A 19,032-nucleotide genomic window follows, 5' to 3' on the forward strand; every position below is an offset into this window, starting at 1 on the left:
CTCATAGGTTGATGATCCTGACAAGAATTAAATCGATTTCTCGATTGATGTCCCATTTTGCTATACAACAGACAAGAACTTTACAAATTGTTGCGTCTTTGTGATCATAGACGTTCTTTGAAAGCATGACAATAACTGATATTTGAATTAATAACACATGTATTATTAAGCAAGTATAAGATAATTATATCCGTCTTAAACTTAGAAACATATAAAATTTTCTGTTTAACTCATAAACTCGAGTTAACTAGGGATTTCCATTCCAAATAGCTCTCAACTATGTCTAGACCACAAAGCTCCTTGACAACGGGCATTGAAGCTGGAACTGGCAACTGAAACATTAAACTCGGACCATCCTCACCCTTCCACATCCTTAGCTGTTTCCGCGCTTCTTTAATCGCCTCTCTTGTAGCGCAGTGCACCGAAGCTGCCAGTAGCAAAGGAGGCTCTCCTGAAGCTGTATTTACATACAAAAACAAAATTACTGAAAAGTTAATTCCAAGATCTTCAAATGTTTTTTTCGTGTGTAAAAACTACGGACCTTTAGAAGAGAGTACACGCTTTTCATGGCGTCCACTATTCATCATCTCAACGTTGAACTGTCTTGGGATGGTGTCTACAGTCGGTATCTTGTATGTCCATGTGCTGTCTGTCACAAGGAGTCCTTCTGAATCGGTTATGTACTCTTCAAGCATGAAAAAACCAAGTCCTTGCACAAAAGCTCCTTCAATCTGAAGACCGAATAAAAAAAAATAATACCATCACACAACTGTACTGTAAGTGAAGAAGAATAAATGTGTGTTTGTGTGTGTGCTCTCTATTATTATTATTTACCTGTCCTAAATCGACAGCCGGATTGAGGCTTTTTCCGGAGTCATATAAGATATCTGTCTGTAGAACCGTGGTATGTCCGGTCAAAAGGTCTACCTCAACCTATATTGATTGATATACCAAAAGTTACTCGATTTCTATATTCCAAATTCAGAAGATAAATTGGGAGGAGAATACTAAAGAGAGAAGCTTACCTCGCTAACTGCAACACCATAGTTCAGGTACTTTGTGGGTTTTTCTTCTGGAGTATACAAGTCACTAGCTGATAAGTTCACTGACTGAGCATATGCCTGCGTTTATACATAAGAATCAAGAATTAATGAGAGAGAAAAAAAATCAAGAAGCAGTCAGTGAGTCTTTAAAGAAAAAAAGAAGAGAAACCTGAGAAATCAACTTGTTCCAGCTGATGGGACCATCCGATTTCTCCATTAGAGGTTTCAATCTCTTGACTAAGGTTTCGCAGCAGAGACGAACAGCTGCGCAGCTTCCCTCAGATGTTGTGCTACCTCCTGTAAAGTTTCCTTGGACCATACTCAATGTATCTGATTGTACAACTCTTATCTTATCCAGTAGCTCTTCAGTTGCACCACATTTGAGCAAACCAAGAGCATAGCTAGTCATTTGCTTCACCTTTGTCCATAAACCTTGTCCTAGCTCGATCCCACCAACCTCAACGACTATTGTTCCATCGCTCAAAACGCTTACTCTCCCTGGAGTTGCAAACATGGAAACCGGATAAATGATTGGAACTCGAGATATCCCTCGTTTTCTCCATATGTTAAACTCGTTGAACATTCGGACAATCGAAACCCGCTCTTCAAAGTTGGAAGATACACCCAGCTTATCCCACATGGAAGACAAAGTATACTCATGTGGCTCACCAGCAGCATCCTTGTAGAAGAGAGCTAAGCTCTCATATGTATGGAGATTAATATTTCTTATGGTATCAGCCTCCAAGGAGAGGCTAGAAGCTACATTTTCTATAATGGCTTCGGCGATATAGGTACCCTGAACATCCCCTGGTGCTCTCATGATTGCTTTACTTACCAGGTTCGTTTTGCAAAGTTTGATGTCAAAAGATATGGCTCCCCAATTGTACTTCTTCAACGCCCCAATGATATTCGATGGCATCAATATGCTAAGACCAAGAGTTGCTCCTGCATCAATTAGTATTTCTAGCTTCAAAGCTGTGATCTTCCCTGTGGATTTGAATCCAACGCTGTAGGTTATCTTCATTGGATGCCTCCCACCAGTCATGATCATATCGGTCTTACGGTTTACATATGTCCGCACAGGACGCTGCAGTTTATTAGCAGCAACAGCGCACGCTGCTGCAACCTGAGACGATGGAAAAGCTTTTTGACGTTTCTTGCGTAGAAAGTGAGTGAAAAGAAGACATTTAATTAAAAACAAAAAAACAAAAAACTTACCGGCATTGCTTTGACAGCTTTTCCTCCAAAGCCTCCACCGACACGTCTGGCTATGACGCGGACCTTGTTTTCAGGGATGCCTAGGCAAGTAGCGACCGTGGAGTGTACGTACTGAGGGATCTGACATGAACTATAGACTACAATGGAGTTGTCTTCATCTGGCACTGCAAGAGCTGTTTGCGTCTCCATGTAGAAGAAGTATTGCGACCCAAGTCTTATCTGTTTCATATCAAAGTATTTTTTCTTTTTTATTTTACAAAAAAAATGTGAAGGAGAGAGAGAGAGACTAGAATCACAATACATACTTGGGAGCTGAGAATTTGATGATCAGCTTCGGACATTCCTTTTAAGGTGTCTCCAACTTGTTGTGGATATAAGAAAGGATAAATCTCAAACATGCTAGATTTCTTAACAGCCTCTTCCACAGACAAGATTGGTGGTTCCATATCCTCTGTTTCGTAATCAACTACTGCAAGATTAGCTGCAGTATCTGCATGCCTCTGCGTATCCGCAACCTGCAAAAGAAAAAATATATATTATGTGTGTTTGCTAGTGTGATGGAATGGAACATAACTTAAAAAAACTCATTGTTGACACAAGACTTACCACGAGTGCGATGCATTGGCCAACATGAAGGGTTAACTCATCTGCAAATAAGGGCTCAGTGAAAGACGCAAACTTAAAACCCACATTCTTTCCACTTTTAGGAACATCCTCGCAAGAAATGACGGCAACCACTCCATCAGGTACCGAGTTATCCTTGAAACGAATACCTTTCAACTTAGCCGATGGCTTTGTGCTGTAGATGAAAGCTCCATAGAGGCAGTTTGTGGGCGCTGGAATGTCATCCACATAAACAGCCTCCCCAGAAGCTTGAAGTGATGCTCCAGATTTAGTAGCAGGATCACCAACCGGATAAAATTCTTTGTCTATTGGAACATGTTGTGAAGAAGACAGCATTGGCTGATCCAAGTGGTGCCCAGGTTTCTCTAAGGAGTGAAAGAAGTTGAAAAGAAAGCCTTGAGCTAAGCTTGATCTATAAGCAGGATTGCTTGTACCCTCTTGTGGCTTAACGATCTTGCCAAGTAAGGTAATAGCTTCATAGAGAACATTGTCAGTAACTACTTTCCCAGAGAGAAACTCCTCAACTTCCTTACACCTAATGGCGTGTTTGGTCCCGTAAGCTCCAAAGGCCAGCCGACAGTTAATAATCTCCTTTGTATCCAAATTCACTTGAGCTAGGAAAGCAGCATTCAAGTAAGCCAGAGCGCTTCCCAGCGGACGAGGTGCTGCTCTGTAGGTTTCAAAGACCACATCTCCAGAGTTTCCTTCATGATGCCAAAACGGTATTTCGATACTCAAAACCAGATCATAAGCATCAAGAGGAGGTCCCTGGAGAAACTGTTCAAGTGTTACCTTCTCCAGTCCTCTCGACAAGCTCATAGTGTTAACCGATGCCCCAGCTGCAACAAGTATAGTGGCAATGTCAGAAGGAAAGTTTTTCCTCTGAGCCATTACAAGGTTTCCTCCAATGCTGGCAAAGTTCCTGATAAACCTGGCAGCGATCTTCTCCATATGAGCAGCGAGCTTCCCAAACATGTGAATCTCTTTTAGAGCAGCAATCACTTTAGATATTGTTGCCACAGCTCCTATCTCAACCCCATTGTGACTTTCTCTTATCTCTCTCATCTCGGCTATTCGAGTAAGGTCCACGTATTTATCGTAACTCCCCTCCTTTTCATCCTTGTAGTATCCTGTGCTAGTATTACCAGCAACTAGCTTCATAGAAACTACATCACTGTTAGCCTTACAAGCTCCCACTATAATTTGAAGCTCCTCAACACTCTCCGGGCTACACCATTTAAGCGTTCCAGAATCAATACACTTAATCTCACCATCCTTGAGAAACTCTGGAAACGTACAGACACGCTTCTCACTATCAAAGCGAGGCAAGCTAGTTTTCTTACAGAAAGAGTTGAAGCCAAGATCCTCAATGTCTACATCAGAAGCAAAGCTCTTGCAAGCATCAATGATTGGACGGTATCCGGTACACCGACACAAGTTCCCGGAGACAGCTTTCTCTGCTTCAACAGCTGTAAACTCAGAGGCAGAAGATTTAGAGTCTAAGAGAGCAGAGAAGAGAGAAACAGACATTCCCGGTGTGCAGAAACCACACTGAGAGGCGTGAAAACCGGAGAACCGATTGTGAATGGAATGGAAACCGTCTCTGCTGTTTCCAAGTCCTTCTGATGTTGTGATGCTGCAATGGTTTACGCTGCAGAGGAGTGTGAGGCAAGAGCTGACTGTGAAGTCTTCCACGCTTTTGAGAATAGGATCGTATTTGGAGAGGAGAACAACACAAGCACCACATCCTCCTAAACCAAGACAATATTAAGAACTGTAACCAAAGAAAGAAGACAAAGGGTAATGAAATAATAATAATAATCACTCACCTTCGCCGCAGCTGAGCTTGACGCTCTTGAAAGGAGTCTGGTAGCGGAGGAACTCTAACAGAGTTGTTGAAGGGTCCACGGACGAGAGTTCAAGCTCGAACCTTTGTCCATTAATGGCGAAAACCAAGCTCATTCTCTCTCTCTCTCTCTCTCTCTCTCTCTCTCTCTCTCTCTTTCTTATCTCTCTATCACTTCAAGTGCGTACTAGTATATATTATTCTGACTACTGCTTTGTCCACGTATAAAAGTGATATATATATATTACCGACTAAATTGACTTTTCTTATATTTTATTTTCCTACACTTGTGTTACGTTTCCAAATGGTAACCATAGGAGATGCCCACTAAAAGAAACAATCTATATATATATATATATACAAATCTTTAACAGAAAAAAATATTATCACGTTGCAAATATAGATGCTTTCCCACCACAAAGTCTAAATTATGATTGGTTATTTATTTTGATCATTTTTAGGTCTTTTATTCCTTGATAATAAAAAAATCAAAATGGCCACAAATGAACACCTTTAGCAAGAGAAATTAATTTGATACTTAATAGTGCGAAAACTGTATGTGGATTCTCACATCTGCTAAAAAGAACAAGATAAGCTCTTGTTCCATGACTTCCTAGGATCCAAGACTGAAACTTTAGCATCCATTTCCAAGACTGAAACTTTAGCTTCCACTTCCATGGCTGACCACTTCCAAAAAGAACAAGATAAGCTCTTGTTCGATTATTTCATCGAGCTTCGATTCACTATGATTTTAATGTGTAGAAGAAGATCATGTGAATTAGTTTCTATAGTTGGAAACTTTTCGTCCATTAGATCTCCTAAATAGAAAATTAGAACATCTACAAGTGGAACAAGACATGAGTGTACATTGTTTTGTTTATTTTATAAAACATGAACATTGTTTTTTTTTTCTTTTGTGTTAGCATGTGGGTTGATTGAGCTCTGGTGTGTGAAGTGAAACACTCTTTATGTCCTTCTCTGTCCAACCATAATGTCTCTGATGGATTAGTTGGGACATTGGAAGTGAATTTGACAAATGAGTTTGTGATGCTTTTTTATATGACTTGTTCTTCTTTATTACCTCTCTCTAGCTACTACTACTACTGCTGCAATTTCATGTTGCTTATCTAGATTTTATCTTTCTATTATTTGAAAGACAAGGCAGCAGTGGGGGGGGGGGGGGGGGGGGGATCATCTTGATGGGAGACAACTGCTTGGACCAAGAAGTGAGGTTTCAGGCTCAATCATGAGCAATCGATTTTTAGGAAACAAGAGAAGTAACTCTGATTCACAATTCACGGCTCAAGACCACCCAGAGACTCTGCACTGGTCCAAGGTAAGATAAACCGGAACCTACATTACCTTACCGTGTTCACAGCTTCAAGGAACTCTGTTTTATGTGATCTGTCATTGTCAAAAAGCAGATGCTAAGAAACGGACCTGGAAGCCTCTCCATGAATATGAACCGTATGGCAAACCAGCCTCCACGAGGAGGAGGTGGACAAATCAGTCATTTGCTTCATCAGCTGTCTTCAAGCAGGTTCAAGGATGAAAACGTGGTACCATCAGTTATCTCCCAGACAGCTGCAGATGAAGGTTCACGGACAGGGATGAAAGGTCCAGGTGTCATGAGTCCTTTTACAATGCCAAATCCGAGCAGATTCGAATGTTTTACCCCTTCAAGGTGTGATGTCTCTAGTCTTGTGATGCTTTGTCCTCAAGTCAGTTTCAACTTACGTACTAACTATTGTAGTCATCAGTCACGGACTTGTAAAGCTTTGTGTCTATATAAACATGTGAACTCTTGTAGTCTTGTGAACTCTTGTAGTCTTGTCTATATAAACTTTTATTCACAACACAACACTCTTCTTCATTCATCACACATCTTTTCTCAAGTTCCTTCTCAAGTTCTTTTTTGAAAATAAGTTTCCCTCGACTTGTAAACAAGTTTTATAAAAAAAATTCATCTCATGGTTTCTTTTTCTCAAAACACTTTTGAGGGATCACTTGATAAAAATTTTGATCAATATTTTGATCAAACCTTTGAAAATTTTTCAATTCATTACCTTTGAGAATTTTTCCATTCAAGTTCAGATTTTTTTAAAAATCCCTAATTAAGAAACTTCCATTGGACCGCTCAAAATGAGAGTTTCTTAATTAGAGTTCTTAATCCTACTTAAATACATTTAAAATATTAAATAATCATTAAAAACCCACTTAAGAATCATGGAATAATCATGCTCTAAATATAACACTTTTAGAATCACTAAAAACCCCATATGTGCCTCTTTGTTATTGGTTAAAACAATAAAGGAGAAAATCTGACCTTCTCTTTCTTTCTCTTCGTTAATGTCTTTTTTTTGTTTGGTCTGAGAAATTGGTTCGTCGATGTTCGTAGATGTTTTGAAAAATCTCTCCAAATCATCACACGAGATCAACCGTTTGTTTGTTGGATGAGAGATGCTGAGCTTGGATAAACAAAGGCCTGAATCGTCATCATCGGAGGAGGCGCAAGCTGTGACTCCGTGGGTTGTCTCCGGTAATGTCGATCACGAGAAGGTGATCGAAAAGTTCGGCTGCGATAGGATAGACGAGTGGCTGATTGCTCGTGTCGAAAGACTCACCGCCAGTGCCGGTGCTGATTATTATCTTTCATCCTCCAAGAAAAACAGAGGTTTGATCCCAAAGTTCAAAACTTTTCATTCATTCTTCTTTGGGTTTCGAATTTCAATGTACTTTTGTAATAAGTTTAGGCTAAGATTTGTGTAGAAGGTTGAATTAGCGTATAGCAAGACAAAGATTGCGCCTTTGTGGGTACTTATTTGATATAGTTGAAGATTTGAGTAAAGCTTGTGACTTTGTTGGGTTTTGTAGGGTGTTTGGATCCAGAGGAAGCTATTTTCAGAACGGGAGGATGTGTCTGGTTTGCTGATGGCTTCTAAGATATGTGGTGAGAGGTCTGGTCTCGCTGAGGAAGGCATAGACTATGCGAGGAGAAGCTTAGGCAACGAGTGCGTTCAGTTAGATGGTGCAGCGCGTCTTGTTTTAGGCATTGCACTCACCGAAATCTTTGATGTACTGAGACCGAGCATGTAGCTAGGCTCTCCGAGGGGATGCAGGCGCTGGAGTCTGCTGATATAACAGACCCGAGAGTCCTGCACCGTCTTGCGTTGGAGAACGCAGAGGAGAGGAAGCTGGATTCCGCGTTAGCTTACGCTAAGCACGCGTTGAAGCTTGGAGCAGAGTCTGATCTTGAAGTATGGTTGCTTCTGGCTCGGGTTTTATCTGCTCAGAAGCGGTTTTCAGACGCCGAGACTATTGTTGATGCAGCGCTTAACGAAACGGGGAAGTGGGAACAAGGGAAGCTGTTGCGTTTGAAGGAAAAGTTTCGTGTGGCTAAAGGAGAAGTCAAGGATGCTATTGTGACTTACACACAGCTTCTCGCACTCCTTCAAGTTCAAAGCAAAAGCTTGAGTTCTGCAAAGAAGATGCCAAAGGGATATTATGTAGAGGGATGTCTCATCATTTCAGGGAGATGTGTGTTGGAGACCATCTTGCTGATGGAAGCTATGAAGAGCGGGATGATCCTGATGGTGGATTGGAAGAGGCTTATCAGGTGACTCGTAGTGAGATTCACTTTACAATCTGTCTGCAGGTTTCTTCCTGTTCCATTTGTTGATACCATCTGATCAAACTTCTCATCACGACTGTTTGTTCATTCACATCTTTGATCAAACTTCATGTCATGTATGCTTTTTTCATCTTATAAATAAAACCTCATTGAGGTTCTTCAAATTTTTTTTTTTTTTTGGGCTTATTGTACTGATGATTTGCTAGGATTTCATTTTTTTCTCAAATCTCACTTTATTGGATCTATCATTTATGAAAATAATTTGGAGTTATTTGAAAATGATTTATAGTTGAAATTTAATGAACATAAATTCCATGTCGTGAGTAGGTATTTGAAAATTTTATCAGTTTTCTTTTTCTTCACTGAATTTAGAAAACTTTTACTTTGCCCTCAGCCTTTGTTTCTTCCAGTGAAAAGCAAGAGAACTCATTTCAGAATTATACTTGAGTAAATGAAAGCGATCAGGAAAATTAAAGACTCAAAACAAAAGGCACAAAGAACAAAAAAAATGATAGTCTTATCCGTTTCTGGGCTTTTTCAAGTTTCCGTTTCAGACGAAGCTGTAAGGCTTTAGCCGCCAGTTGATTAACGCTTAGAGATTCAATACTGGTTTTGGTTTTTGAAGGTAATGTTATTTGCTCTATGTTGAGTCTCTACAATCTCCACTGATTCATTCTTCTGTTTAGAAGCATTTCTTTCATGAAGCTTCCATCATTTGAAAACCTATTCAAGTGAGCTGCAGCTTCAGATATCTGCTTCCAGTGTTCATGTCTATGAGTTTGGCCCTTTTTTCCCTAAGATAATGAAAGATTATTTTTAGGGAATATCAATACACGATGACTCATATAATCATCCTTCAAATACTCCCAACCATTACCCTTCAAATAAAACACGCCACAATGGCAGAATATTGCCTGTCACACTGAAACGAGCCTGCAATATATATTTTAACTACCTGGTAAGAAACTAACCATCTAATCTGAACCAATAAGACTGTATTTCTAACTTAAAATTCCCTCACCTCTTCATATATACTTTCTCCCAGCCTTTCTGGTTAGTAGCAACATCCTATCAAAACCAATGTTCTTTCTAACAATATACCATTCTAACAACTAACTATCAGTCTCTCCACGTACAATCTTGGCTTAAAAGTTCATCTCTTTTGCTATGCAATCCCAAGAATATGTATGTAGCGATACTCACAAAACTTTCCAAACATAATTCAAACCCCCAAAATTAACCGTTAGAGCTTAGATCTGTTCTCAAATTCTCTGCAACTTGGAGTGAATAACTGAAGAAACTAGTGTATACCACCTTGAAGTGGAGCTTCACGGATCTGTTCAATCACTTTCTTAAGCTCTATAGCCATCACAAGTCTTTGATGAACAACAAGGGACAGAACTGGAGATGTAACTGGGAGAACAGCTATGATGGTTGTAAGATCACCTCCACTTGAGTCATCCGGGCAAAGCCATTTCGTTTTCTTTTTTAATCTAACGAGCTTTAACGACGTCATTACGTATAAAGACAATCCTATGGTTTTTAAAAAAATCCTACCTAAATCACCATCTAAATTACCAACAAAATCTTCAAATCCCTATTAAAATCTTCAAATTCCACTAAATTTAAAAATCCTAGAATTTTCTCAAATCCTAGCAAATCATCAGTACAATAAGCCCCCTAAAAAAAAAATATTTGAAGAACCTCAATGAGGTTTTTCCATTGGAGGAGAAAAAAATTTAATTAGATTAACAAGGGTTCTTAAGTTTTCATATCACAAATTAACTACTAAATAATTCATTAGAACCTTTGATAGTCTCTTACCAATGGACATGCTCTTAGAGTCATGTAGGATCTCTGAATAGTAAAGGTTGAAGTTGAGGCAATCCCAGAAGCGAGAGATGTAAGACCTGATCCCGGCCGACTAGGCCGCGGTCGATGCCTCACGTCGCTCAGTCCATACCCGGACCGAACCTCTAAAAATTTTGCCCTTTATTTAAAATATCGCCCATTGGCGAGGGCTAACTCAGATCCTAGCTCAAGACTACCTTAGTCATTCCCTAGCTAGATCCCTTCAACTTATGCACAGCGGAATAGTATCTACTTAACCATTGGTCTAAACCAATCTAACACTTGTCTGGTCAGATCACCTCAGCTACTGGTCAGTAAACACAACTGCCAGCTAGCTCCAAGGTCGATCCTGAACCTAGACCAAGTCATACAATCAGAGGTTCCGTTCCCCTAAGCCATTCTATCTAGATCTATGCAACATTGACAGATCATACTTTTGCCACATTCCCGGAGCTTGTTAGCTCATTGGCCCAGCTACGCTAGCTGAAGGAACTCGTAAACCAGCTGATCGAGCTGTCACACTCGAACTGAGCTAGGACCGAGCTATGACCAGCTGCCATATACTGCGTCCCGCTCCTTTACACACACAAAACAACTCCCTTAGGTACTTAGTCATTCAGCCAACCATCCCCACAGACATAAGTAACCCTTGAGAAGTCTTCAAACAGCTAAGGACATGCATCTGGCCCTTACCGGCTCATGCACTGTCTCACATCCTTTTTGCCTTATCAACTTATGATACCAAGTCCAGCTCATGGACTAACAATGCCCATCAGATCCTGAGTCAATCAACCAACCACCCCACATGACTCAGAACTGATGAGTCTTCATACTTCCTAATCAGTCATGGAACCATGTTCCACTGAACCTGATTAGTGTTGCTCTTACCACCGGTGCATCCTTTGATCAATCAGATCAGACACCTTGATCCATCATCCAAGGATCAGGTCGTCCATCCTTGCCCATGATCAGATCACACACGGCCTGCCTTACCAACACCAAGGTTGATAACCAGCAATTCCTTATGATCAATATCATAAATGACAATATGTTCCAGCACACAAACATATGATCAGATATCCTAACACAAGGATCTGACCCCAATATGCTCTCAGGTGCAATTTCGACCGCAAGCAAACCTGCTCCAAAAATCAATTAAAATTCATGACAATTCATGATAAATCATAACTAAGAGAATGGTCCAATCAGATTTCCCAGAACCGGCCTCCATCCCATAGATCTCGGCCAAGATCAGCCAAACCGGCCCAAGGGACCATCTCTAAATCAATCCCTAAAAACTCATTAGGATTCATGATAATTCATGATAAATCTTAACTAAGAGAATGGTCAAGTCAGAATTCCAAGAACCGATCTCGATCCTATGGATCTCGACCTAGAACAGCCCCACCGGCCACATTGACCATCTCGAAATCAATCAGATAAAAATCCCCAAATACCATGATAATTCATGATAATTCACCACTAAGAGGATTCCAAAGTCAGATCGCCATAAATCCATCAGGAAGTAGGAGATCCGGACTTAGCTGCCAAACCAAGGCCATGGAGGGTTCTTCTGAACCGGCCAAGCCATGGTTCAGTGCTACTATGTCTAATCATCAATCTCAATCATAAGAAGAAGAAATAATATGATTAATAATCATAAAACAGAGTAAGGTGTAACTGAAGGACCAGATCAGCCCATAGTGTACCAGACTATGTCCAATGGTCTGCAGTCCCCACCTGTTACCTCATCAGGGGCGTCCATGCTCTTCCTAGCACGCCTTCATCAAACCCTTTTCACATACTTCCAGTATTGATAAGATCTAACCATGGTTCGTGACCATCACTCCTTCCATGGAACTTCCATGAAACCAGTTTCTACACTTCATCCACCTTCAAGGCTATTCATGCCATTGTGAGTGAAGTCCGGCCTTCTCCCTTCTCTCCTGGGTGTTTTCGTGTGTTCCCAAGATGCAGAGGAAGCCTAGGACGTGTTCATCAGTGGTGGAAACCTACCACAGGGTCGTTCATAACTCCCCTTGCACTTCCATGAAACTGCCTTTCTACACACATCTGCCCTTAAGGCTGTCTTGGCCTTTAGGAATGAATTCCGGTCATCTACCTTCTCTCCTCACCATTTGCGTGTGTTCTCAGGCCCTGGAGGATGCATTGGGTGATAACATCACGGATCAAAAGCCACCAGAAAGTCGTTCATAACTTTCCCCCTTGATCTCTCCCAAAACTGCCTCTTTATGGCCTTCACACCACCATGGGTCTTGGATTGGAAATCCGACCAAATCTCTGTCTTTTCTCTGTGTTTCTTTGTGTTTCAGGGTGTAGGACTTGCCTTCCTTATATAGGAGAAGGGGTGGTTACTTCTTAACCATTGCATCCCTTCGGTATCATTTCTGGCCATTGATTTAATCAATGGTACAGATTGCACCCTTTCGCCTATGGCAGTTACCACACGCCCTGGAACTGCCAAACCACTCCTGGACATGTCCAAAACTATCCCACACGGACTGCTCATGCCCCTGGCTAAATCCCAAGAGCCCACTAGCCCATCGGTACACACGAGTCACCCACATGTCGCGGCCACTGTCCAGACCCGCCCCAACTGCCCAACACCTGAACACTCAGTCCAGCTGAGTTGAGCTGATCCCCAGCTGATCCAGCTGAGTGAGCTAGACCATCCAGCTCAGGGAGCTGACCTACACTTCAGTGAGCTACACCAAGCTGCACTACACTTCACCTAGCTGGTCGAGCTTGTTTACTGCATCGCCCAGCTGTTATACACTGTGTCCAGCTTGCTTCCTTTATCTTCTTCAATCCTTCTAAGTCCCTTGGTCAATTTCCAGACCTAGACTTAGTTTTCCCATGATCCATTCTGATCACTCACTTCATCGAGCTTCACCTGGATCTTGTCCAGCTACCAGCTCGCTTGTCCAGCTCCATTGAGCTTGTCTCCTTCTTGGATTAGCTATGCCTTAGCTTCCTGATGCTCTTAACCTTACCTTCAGGCCATGATATACTTGTCCTTAGGTCATATGACCTGACTGGTGCGTTTCCTCGCACCACAGTCCGTCCGGACGTTCCTATCCAGGATCAGGGACATGATAAGTCTCCCCCACTTACGAAGGATTCGTCCTCGAATCCAGTGGTGTTAACCTCTTGTCTCATGACAAAGGTTCCATCCGAACTCCTTTGTACCCGGAACATGGAGCATGCTCGATTGGTTCTTTCTAACCAATTCGTTGCATCTCCCACCTTGTTCCTTCTCACTGACCACGTCTTGGTCATCATATACACAACAAGTCTCCCCCCTTGATAGATATTTAACCCAAAATCTTATCAAGTGGTTCATCAAGCACCCATACAAAGATATGACTTGTGTCACTGACCCAACTCTCCAGGTTGCGTTCCTAGTAGACACCAAGTCCATGTAGAACACTTCAGTTCCATGACTAGATCAAATTCAGTACCTAGGAACATACTGAGTACTCAAGTCTTAGTAGATTCAACCAATCTCCAAGCCACTCGATGCACCAGCCAAGTCCTAGCGAACATGTTCCAATCTTTAGGCTGCTCACTCTACCATGAGTCCTAACAGATTGTTCTGTTCCCTTAAGTCCTTCCTGGACAATAAGGTTTATGATTCCAGCAACTCATCAATCCTGGGTAAAGGGTACTTGTTCTTCACAGTCACCCTGTTCAAACCCCTATAATCAATGCACAACCTAAAGCTACCATCCTTTTTCTTAACAAATAGGACTGGTGCTCCCCAAGGTACACTAGGGCGTATGAACCCCTTCTCAAGCAACTCCTCAAGTTGCTTCTTCAGCTCTGTCATCTGAGCTGGTGCCATTCTATATGGACTTTTAGATAATGGGGCCGTTCCAGGTTCCAATTCAATGATGAATGGGTCAGCTCTATCAGGGGGAATGCCCTGTAGTGCCCCAAACACATCCTGAAATTCCCGAACCAACGGTATACCCTCTGGGTCACAGGCCCCTACAACCTCATCAGTGTAAATGGTAGCCAAAAAGGCCTCACAACCATTTCTAAGCATCCGTTCTACTTGGACTGCTGAAACCACCAACTACAAGAGGTTGGCTTGATTCCTTGGTACTTAATCGGGGTCCAAACTCGTTCTCAAGTTGCACCCTTCCCCGGTGACAATCTAGAGTTGCCCGATACTTTCCCAACCAGTCCATGCCCAAGATCACTTCATGATGCTTGAGGGGGACAACAATCAGATCTATAGGCATCGGCCTATCCAGGATCACCACAGGGATGTCCTTAACCAGACCGAGTGAGTTCATAACTTGCCCTCCGGCCGCACTCACTCGTTCAGGACCATCCCATGTTCCATACTGGAACAAACCTTTTCCAACCACTCCTGGACTCACAACACTATGTGTAGCTCCAGTATCAAATAATGTGTTTCCACACCACCGATCATTAAGTACTTAGATGAGTAGGATCTTGGTTTGATCACACATTTGGAAAATGTCCCATACCATTCTCCAAAGCATCACACATCTGTGAATGTCCCATACCATTCACAAAAGTGTTGATAGTATACTTCAATCCTCATCATACTAAGATACTTAACATCGTGTTTCTAATTCCTCATGGAATTGATCCATTACATTCACTCAATCTTAAGGAATCCTACCTTGACTTACACTGAGTCCAAGCTGATCCATCTGATCACAAGCCCACTCATGTACTAGCCATGTAGCGTCTCCCTTAGACTAACATGAACATTGCATATGCTCACTTATTTTGAACGGCCACCAAGGGATAACATTTACCTCCAAGAGAGTGCTGCACGTTTCTTTCAACCTAAGCCACTCTCTGGTCCATGTTACTTCCCTTGTCCAGGTCGTCCATACAAAGATCTTGCATTGCGTCCATCATCCAAATAACTAGAAAACTAACCTTTCTATTTCAGGGTCTTGCCCTTGGAGAGTGCATCTTGGCTAAGCCGGCTCATCTTGGAACTTCCCCGTTCACAAGCATGAAACCCAATCTTACCTCAACTCCCACTTGGCTCACCACAGCTAAGGTTCCAAGTCCTCTCAGTTTTCAAAAATAATTTCGGTTTGGAACCTAACATCTTTGAGCACTGTCCTCAACAGGATCAAGCATGCTCTGATACCAACTTGTAAGACCCGATCCCGGCCAACTAGGCCGCGGTCGATGCCTCACGTCGCTCAGTCCATACCCGGACCGAACCTCTAAAAATTTTGCCCTTTATTTAAAATATCGCCCATTGGCGAGGGCTAACTCAGATCCTAGCTCAAGACTACCTTAGTCATTCCCTAGCTAGATCCTTTCAACTTATGCACAGCGGAATAGTATCTACTTAACCATTGGTCTAAACCAATCTAACACTTGTCTGGTCAGATCACCTCAGCTACTGGTCAGTAAACACAACTGCCAGCTAGCTCCAAGGTCGATCCTGAACCTAGACCAAGTCATACAATCAGAGGTTCTGTTCCCCTAAGCCATTCTATCTAGATCTATGCAACATTGACAGATCATACCTTTGCCACATTCCCGGAGCTTGTTAGCTCATTGGCCCAGCTACGCTAGCTGAAGGAACTCGTAAACCAGCTGATCGAGCTGTCACACTCGAACTGAGCTAGGACCGAGCTATGGCCAGCTGCCATATACTGCGTCCCGCTCCTTTACACACACAAAACAACTCCCTTAGGTACTTAGTCATTCAGCCAACCATCCCCACAGACATAAGTAACCCTTGAGAAGTATTCAAACAGCTAAGGACATGCATCTGGCCCTTACCGGCTCATGCACTGTCTCGCATCCTTTTTGCCTTATCAACTTATGATACCAAGTCCAGCTCATGGACTAACAATGCCCATCAGATCCTGAGTCAATCAACCAACCACCCCACATGACTCAGAACTGATGAGTCTTCATACTTCCTAATCAGTCATGGAACCATGTTCCACTGAACCTGATTAGTGTTGCTCTTACCACCGGTGCATCCTTTGATCAATCAGATCAGACACCTTGATCCATCATCCAAGGATCAGGTCGTCCATCCTTGCCCATGATCAGATCACACACGGCCTGCCTTACCAACACCAAGGTTGATAACCAGCAATTCCTTATGATCAATATCATAAGTGACAATATGTTCCAGCACACAAACATATGATCAGATATCCTAACACAAGGATCTGACCCCAATATGCCCTCAGGTGCAATTTCGACCGCAAGCAAACCTGCTCCAAAAATCAATTAAAATTCATGACAATTCATGATAAATCATAACTAAGAGAATGGTCCAATCAGATTTCCCAGAACCGGCCTCCATCCCATAGATCTCGGCCAAGATCAGCCAAACCGGCCCAAGGGACCATCTCTAAATCAATCCCTAAAAACTCATTAGGATTCATGATAATTCATGATAAATCTTAACTAAGAGAATGGTAAAGTCAGAATTCCAAGAACCGATCTCGATCCTATGGATCTCGACCTAGAACAGCCCCACCGGCCACATTGACCATCTCGAAATCAATCAGATAAAAATCCCCAAATACCATGATAATTCATGATAATTCACCACTAAGAGGATTCCAAAGTCAGATCGCCATAAATCCATCAGGAAGTAGGAGATCCGGACTTAGCTGCCAAACCAAGGCCATGGAGGGTTCTTCTGAACCGGCCAAGCCATGGTTCAGTGCTACTATGTCTAATCATCAATCTCAATCATAAGAAGAAGAAATAATATGATTAATAATCATAAAACAGAGTAAGGTGTAACTGAAGGACCAGATCAGCCTATAGTGTACCAGACTATGTCCAATGGTCTGCAGTCCCCACCTGTTACCTCATCAGGGGCGTCCATGCTCTTCCTAGCACGCCTTCATCAAACCCTTTTGTTGTAGTACCCACGACTGAGGTTCTCATTATCCGCAATGGCCCTACCATAAGGTCCGGTTCAAGAGTTATAAGAGATGGATTTGCCAAAGCTGTCCAGGAGCTGCTTGCACAGGAACAAACCGGGTTCAAGCAACTATTGATCCAGGAGTTGTCTGACTTGAAGCTTGAAGACACCGGTGAACCACTAGAGGTTCCAGACCCTGTCCATTCGAGCCAGTTCTCCTCCATCGGCCAGAATGAAGCCGGCCTGACCATTTCCACCTTCATACTCAATCCATCCAACCAACTTGCTTCCGGTTCAGAGATATAGCCGACCATCAGAAGGAGTAGTATGTGTTGTACTCTTTTTCCTTATCGAGGTTTTGTCCCACTGGGTTTTCCCGAAAGGTTTTAATGAGGCAACAAGCAAGCATACTATGAGTTCTGATCCGGACATCTCAAACCGCGACCGGTCTATTGTTTTCTTTATTTTTATTTCGGTTAAGACCTTGGCCATTTGTCTAGGCCCTTTTTTATCTTTAAGTCCAGTAAGGAACATCTATTTAAACCCTTGTAGTTGCCAACTTTTCGGCTAAGTCTTTTATGAAATCGTTTTTGCTTTAGCAAAGAAACCCTAAGTCTTTCAGTTGTGTGAAACATTGAGAGCAGCCGTGTGACATATCAAAGAGCCGATCCATTGTTCTTTGTGGCGTCCTTCGATCCATTCCATTCCTTGTCCGAATCTTGAGAGAGACACACGTCCAACAAGAGCCGGATCCATATCTATCTTCTTAACCGCCCTAGGCATCTTGCTGAGAGAGACATACGTCCAGCAGCAGATCCCATCCGCCAATCTCCTCTCTTCTCTATCTTTTGTTTTAGATTTCATTCAACCAATTCCATAAACAAAACCAAAAGAATCATAACTTGTTTCTGTTCTACATCCTGTTGAAAACTCACTAAAAGTTCCTATCTGTTTCAGGTTCGATCACAAGCAAGAGACGAGCCGGCCAGTACCATCCGTCCGAGGCAAGACTGAACCGCGGAACGGCCATCCGTCCGTCCGTCCGTCCGTCCGTCCGTCCGACCCTCCGACCCGTGCCTACAACATTTTGGTATCAGAGCTGAAGTTTCCTGCGAAACTCAGTTCTTTCTGAACCCTAGCCGTCACCATTCAAAAAAAAAAATATTTACTTTCCTTATTTTTTTAAAAAAATTTTCGGAATTGTTCTCCAAGTTTTTGATCTTCCATTTAAAAAAAAAAAAAATTAATTACTTTCCTTATTTTTAAATTTTCGGATTGTTTTCCAAGTTTTCAAAAAAAAAAAAAAAAATTCCCTTTCCTTTTTCAAACCTGATTCGATTTTGCCTTAACTTTTTTTGCATTTACTCTTAGCCTTGGTCGATACTCAAAGTATCCGACCCAAGCAACTATTTAACCCCCCCTCTTGCCTTTTAATCTTTCTTTGAGTTTCTTCTCAGAGAACTATGGGAGATGTAGGTCAAGACCAAGCGGCCATAAACGCTCAGCTCCTAGCTGACAATGAGGAACTGAGGGCGAGCCTTAGGACTATCACAGCCGAGCTTGCTCAGATACGGCAGGGAGGCAGGCCCAACGGACCTCGACCACCAGGAAGGCATCAGCCGGACCCGCATGACACTGACTCGGACGCGGACAGTACCGATGATACGCGCAGTCAGGACGAGGAGAGGCCGAACCGGGGAGGTAGGAGGAACGCGCGAGGACCCCGGGCCCAAGTAGGAGGAGGCCGCGACCATAGGGGAGGTCGAGACCGAGAGGAGGAAAAGCCTTGGTTGGGAGGCAAGGCGCTTAAGCTTCATCCCCCAACGTTTGCCGGCAAGGTTGATCCGGATGCCTACATCGTGTGGGAGAAGCGCATGGAGTACATCTTCGACTATTA

At 42.5% G+C, this 19,032-nt stretch overlaps 2 protein-coding genes and 1 long non-coding RNA gene across 3 annotated transcripts; 1 reads left to right on the top strand and 2 right to left on the bottom strand.

Annotated features, from left to right (window-relative positions):
- Nucleotides 1–116: 116 nt before the first annotated feature.
- On the bottom strand, nucleotides 117–4,956 carry LOC103873635 (indole-3-acetaldehyde oxidase). The gene is made up of 9 exons (XM_009152040.3): nucleotides 4,715–4,956; nucleotides 2,868–4,636; nucleotides 2,567–2,776; nucleotides 2,262–2,480; nucleotides 1,213–2,169; nucleotides 1,026–1,121; nucleotides 835–933; nucleotides 542–731; nucleotides 117–457 (listed from the first exon to the last, which is right to left on the bottom strand). Exons 1-9 carry the CDS (start codon nucleotides 4,845–4,847, stop codon nucleotides 231–233), a joined length of 3,900 nt encoding a protein of 1,299 aa, XP_009150288.1. The 5' UTR covers nucleotides 4,848–4,956; the 3' UTR covers nucleotides 117–230.
- Nucleotides 4,957–5,077: 121 nt separating this feature from the next.
- Nucleotides 5,078–8,530, top strand: LOC103873632 (protein NPGR2). The gene is made up of 3 exons (XM_009152038.3): nucleotides 5,078–6,067; nucleotides 6,156–7,405; nucleotides 7,606–8,530. The coding sequence occupies exon 3, from the start codon at nucleotides 7,845–7,847 to the stop codon at nucleotides 8,349–8,351; it is 507 nt and encodes a 168-aa protein (XP_009150286.1). The 5' UTR covers nucleotides 5,078–6,067; nucleotides 6,156–7,405; nucleotides 7,606–7,844; the 3' UTR covers nucleotides 8,352–8,530.
- Nucleotides 8,531–13,376: 4,846 nt separating this feature from the next.
- On the bottom strand, nucleotides 13,377–13,798 carry LOC117125829. The gene is made up of 2 exons (XR_004448256.1): nucleotides 13,708–13,798; nucleotides 13,377–13,635 (listed from the first exon to the last, which is right to left on the bottom strand). It is a non-coding gene; the product is annotated as an uncharacterized LOC117125829 (long non-coding RNA).
- Between the last annotated feature and the right edge of the window lie 5,234 nt (nucleotides 13,799–19,032).

The sequence above is a fragment of the Brassica rapa genome, chromosome A06 (genome assembly GCF_000309985.2).
Source record: "Brassica rapa cultivar Chiifu-401-42 chromosome A06, CAAS_Brap_v3.01, whole genome shotgun sequence".
In the NCBI taxonomy this organism is placed as follows: Eukaryota; Viridiplantae; Streptophyta; class Magnoliopsida; order Brassicales; family Brassicaceae; genus Brassica; species Brassica rapa.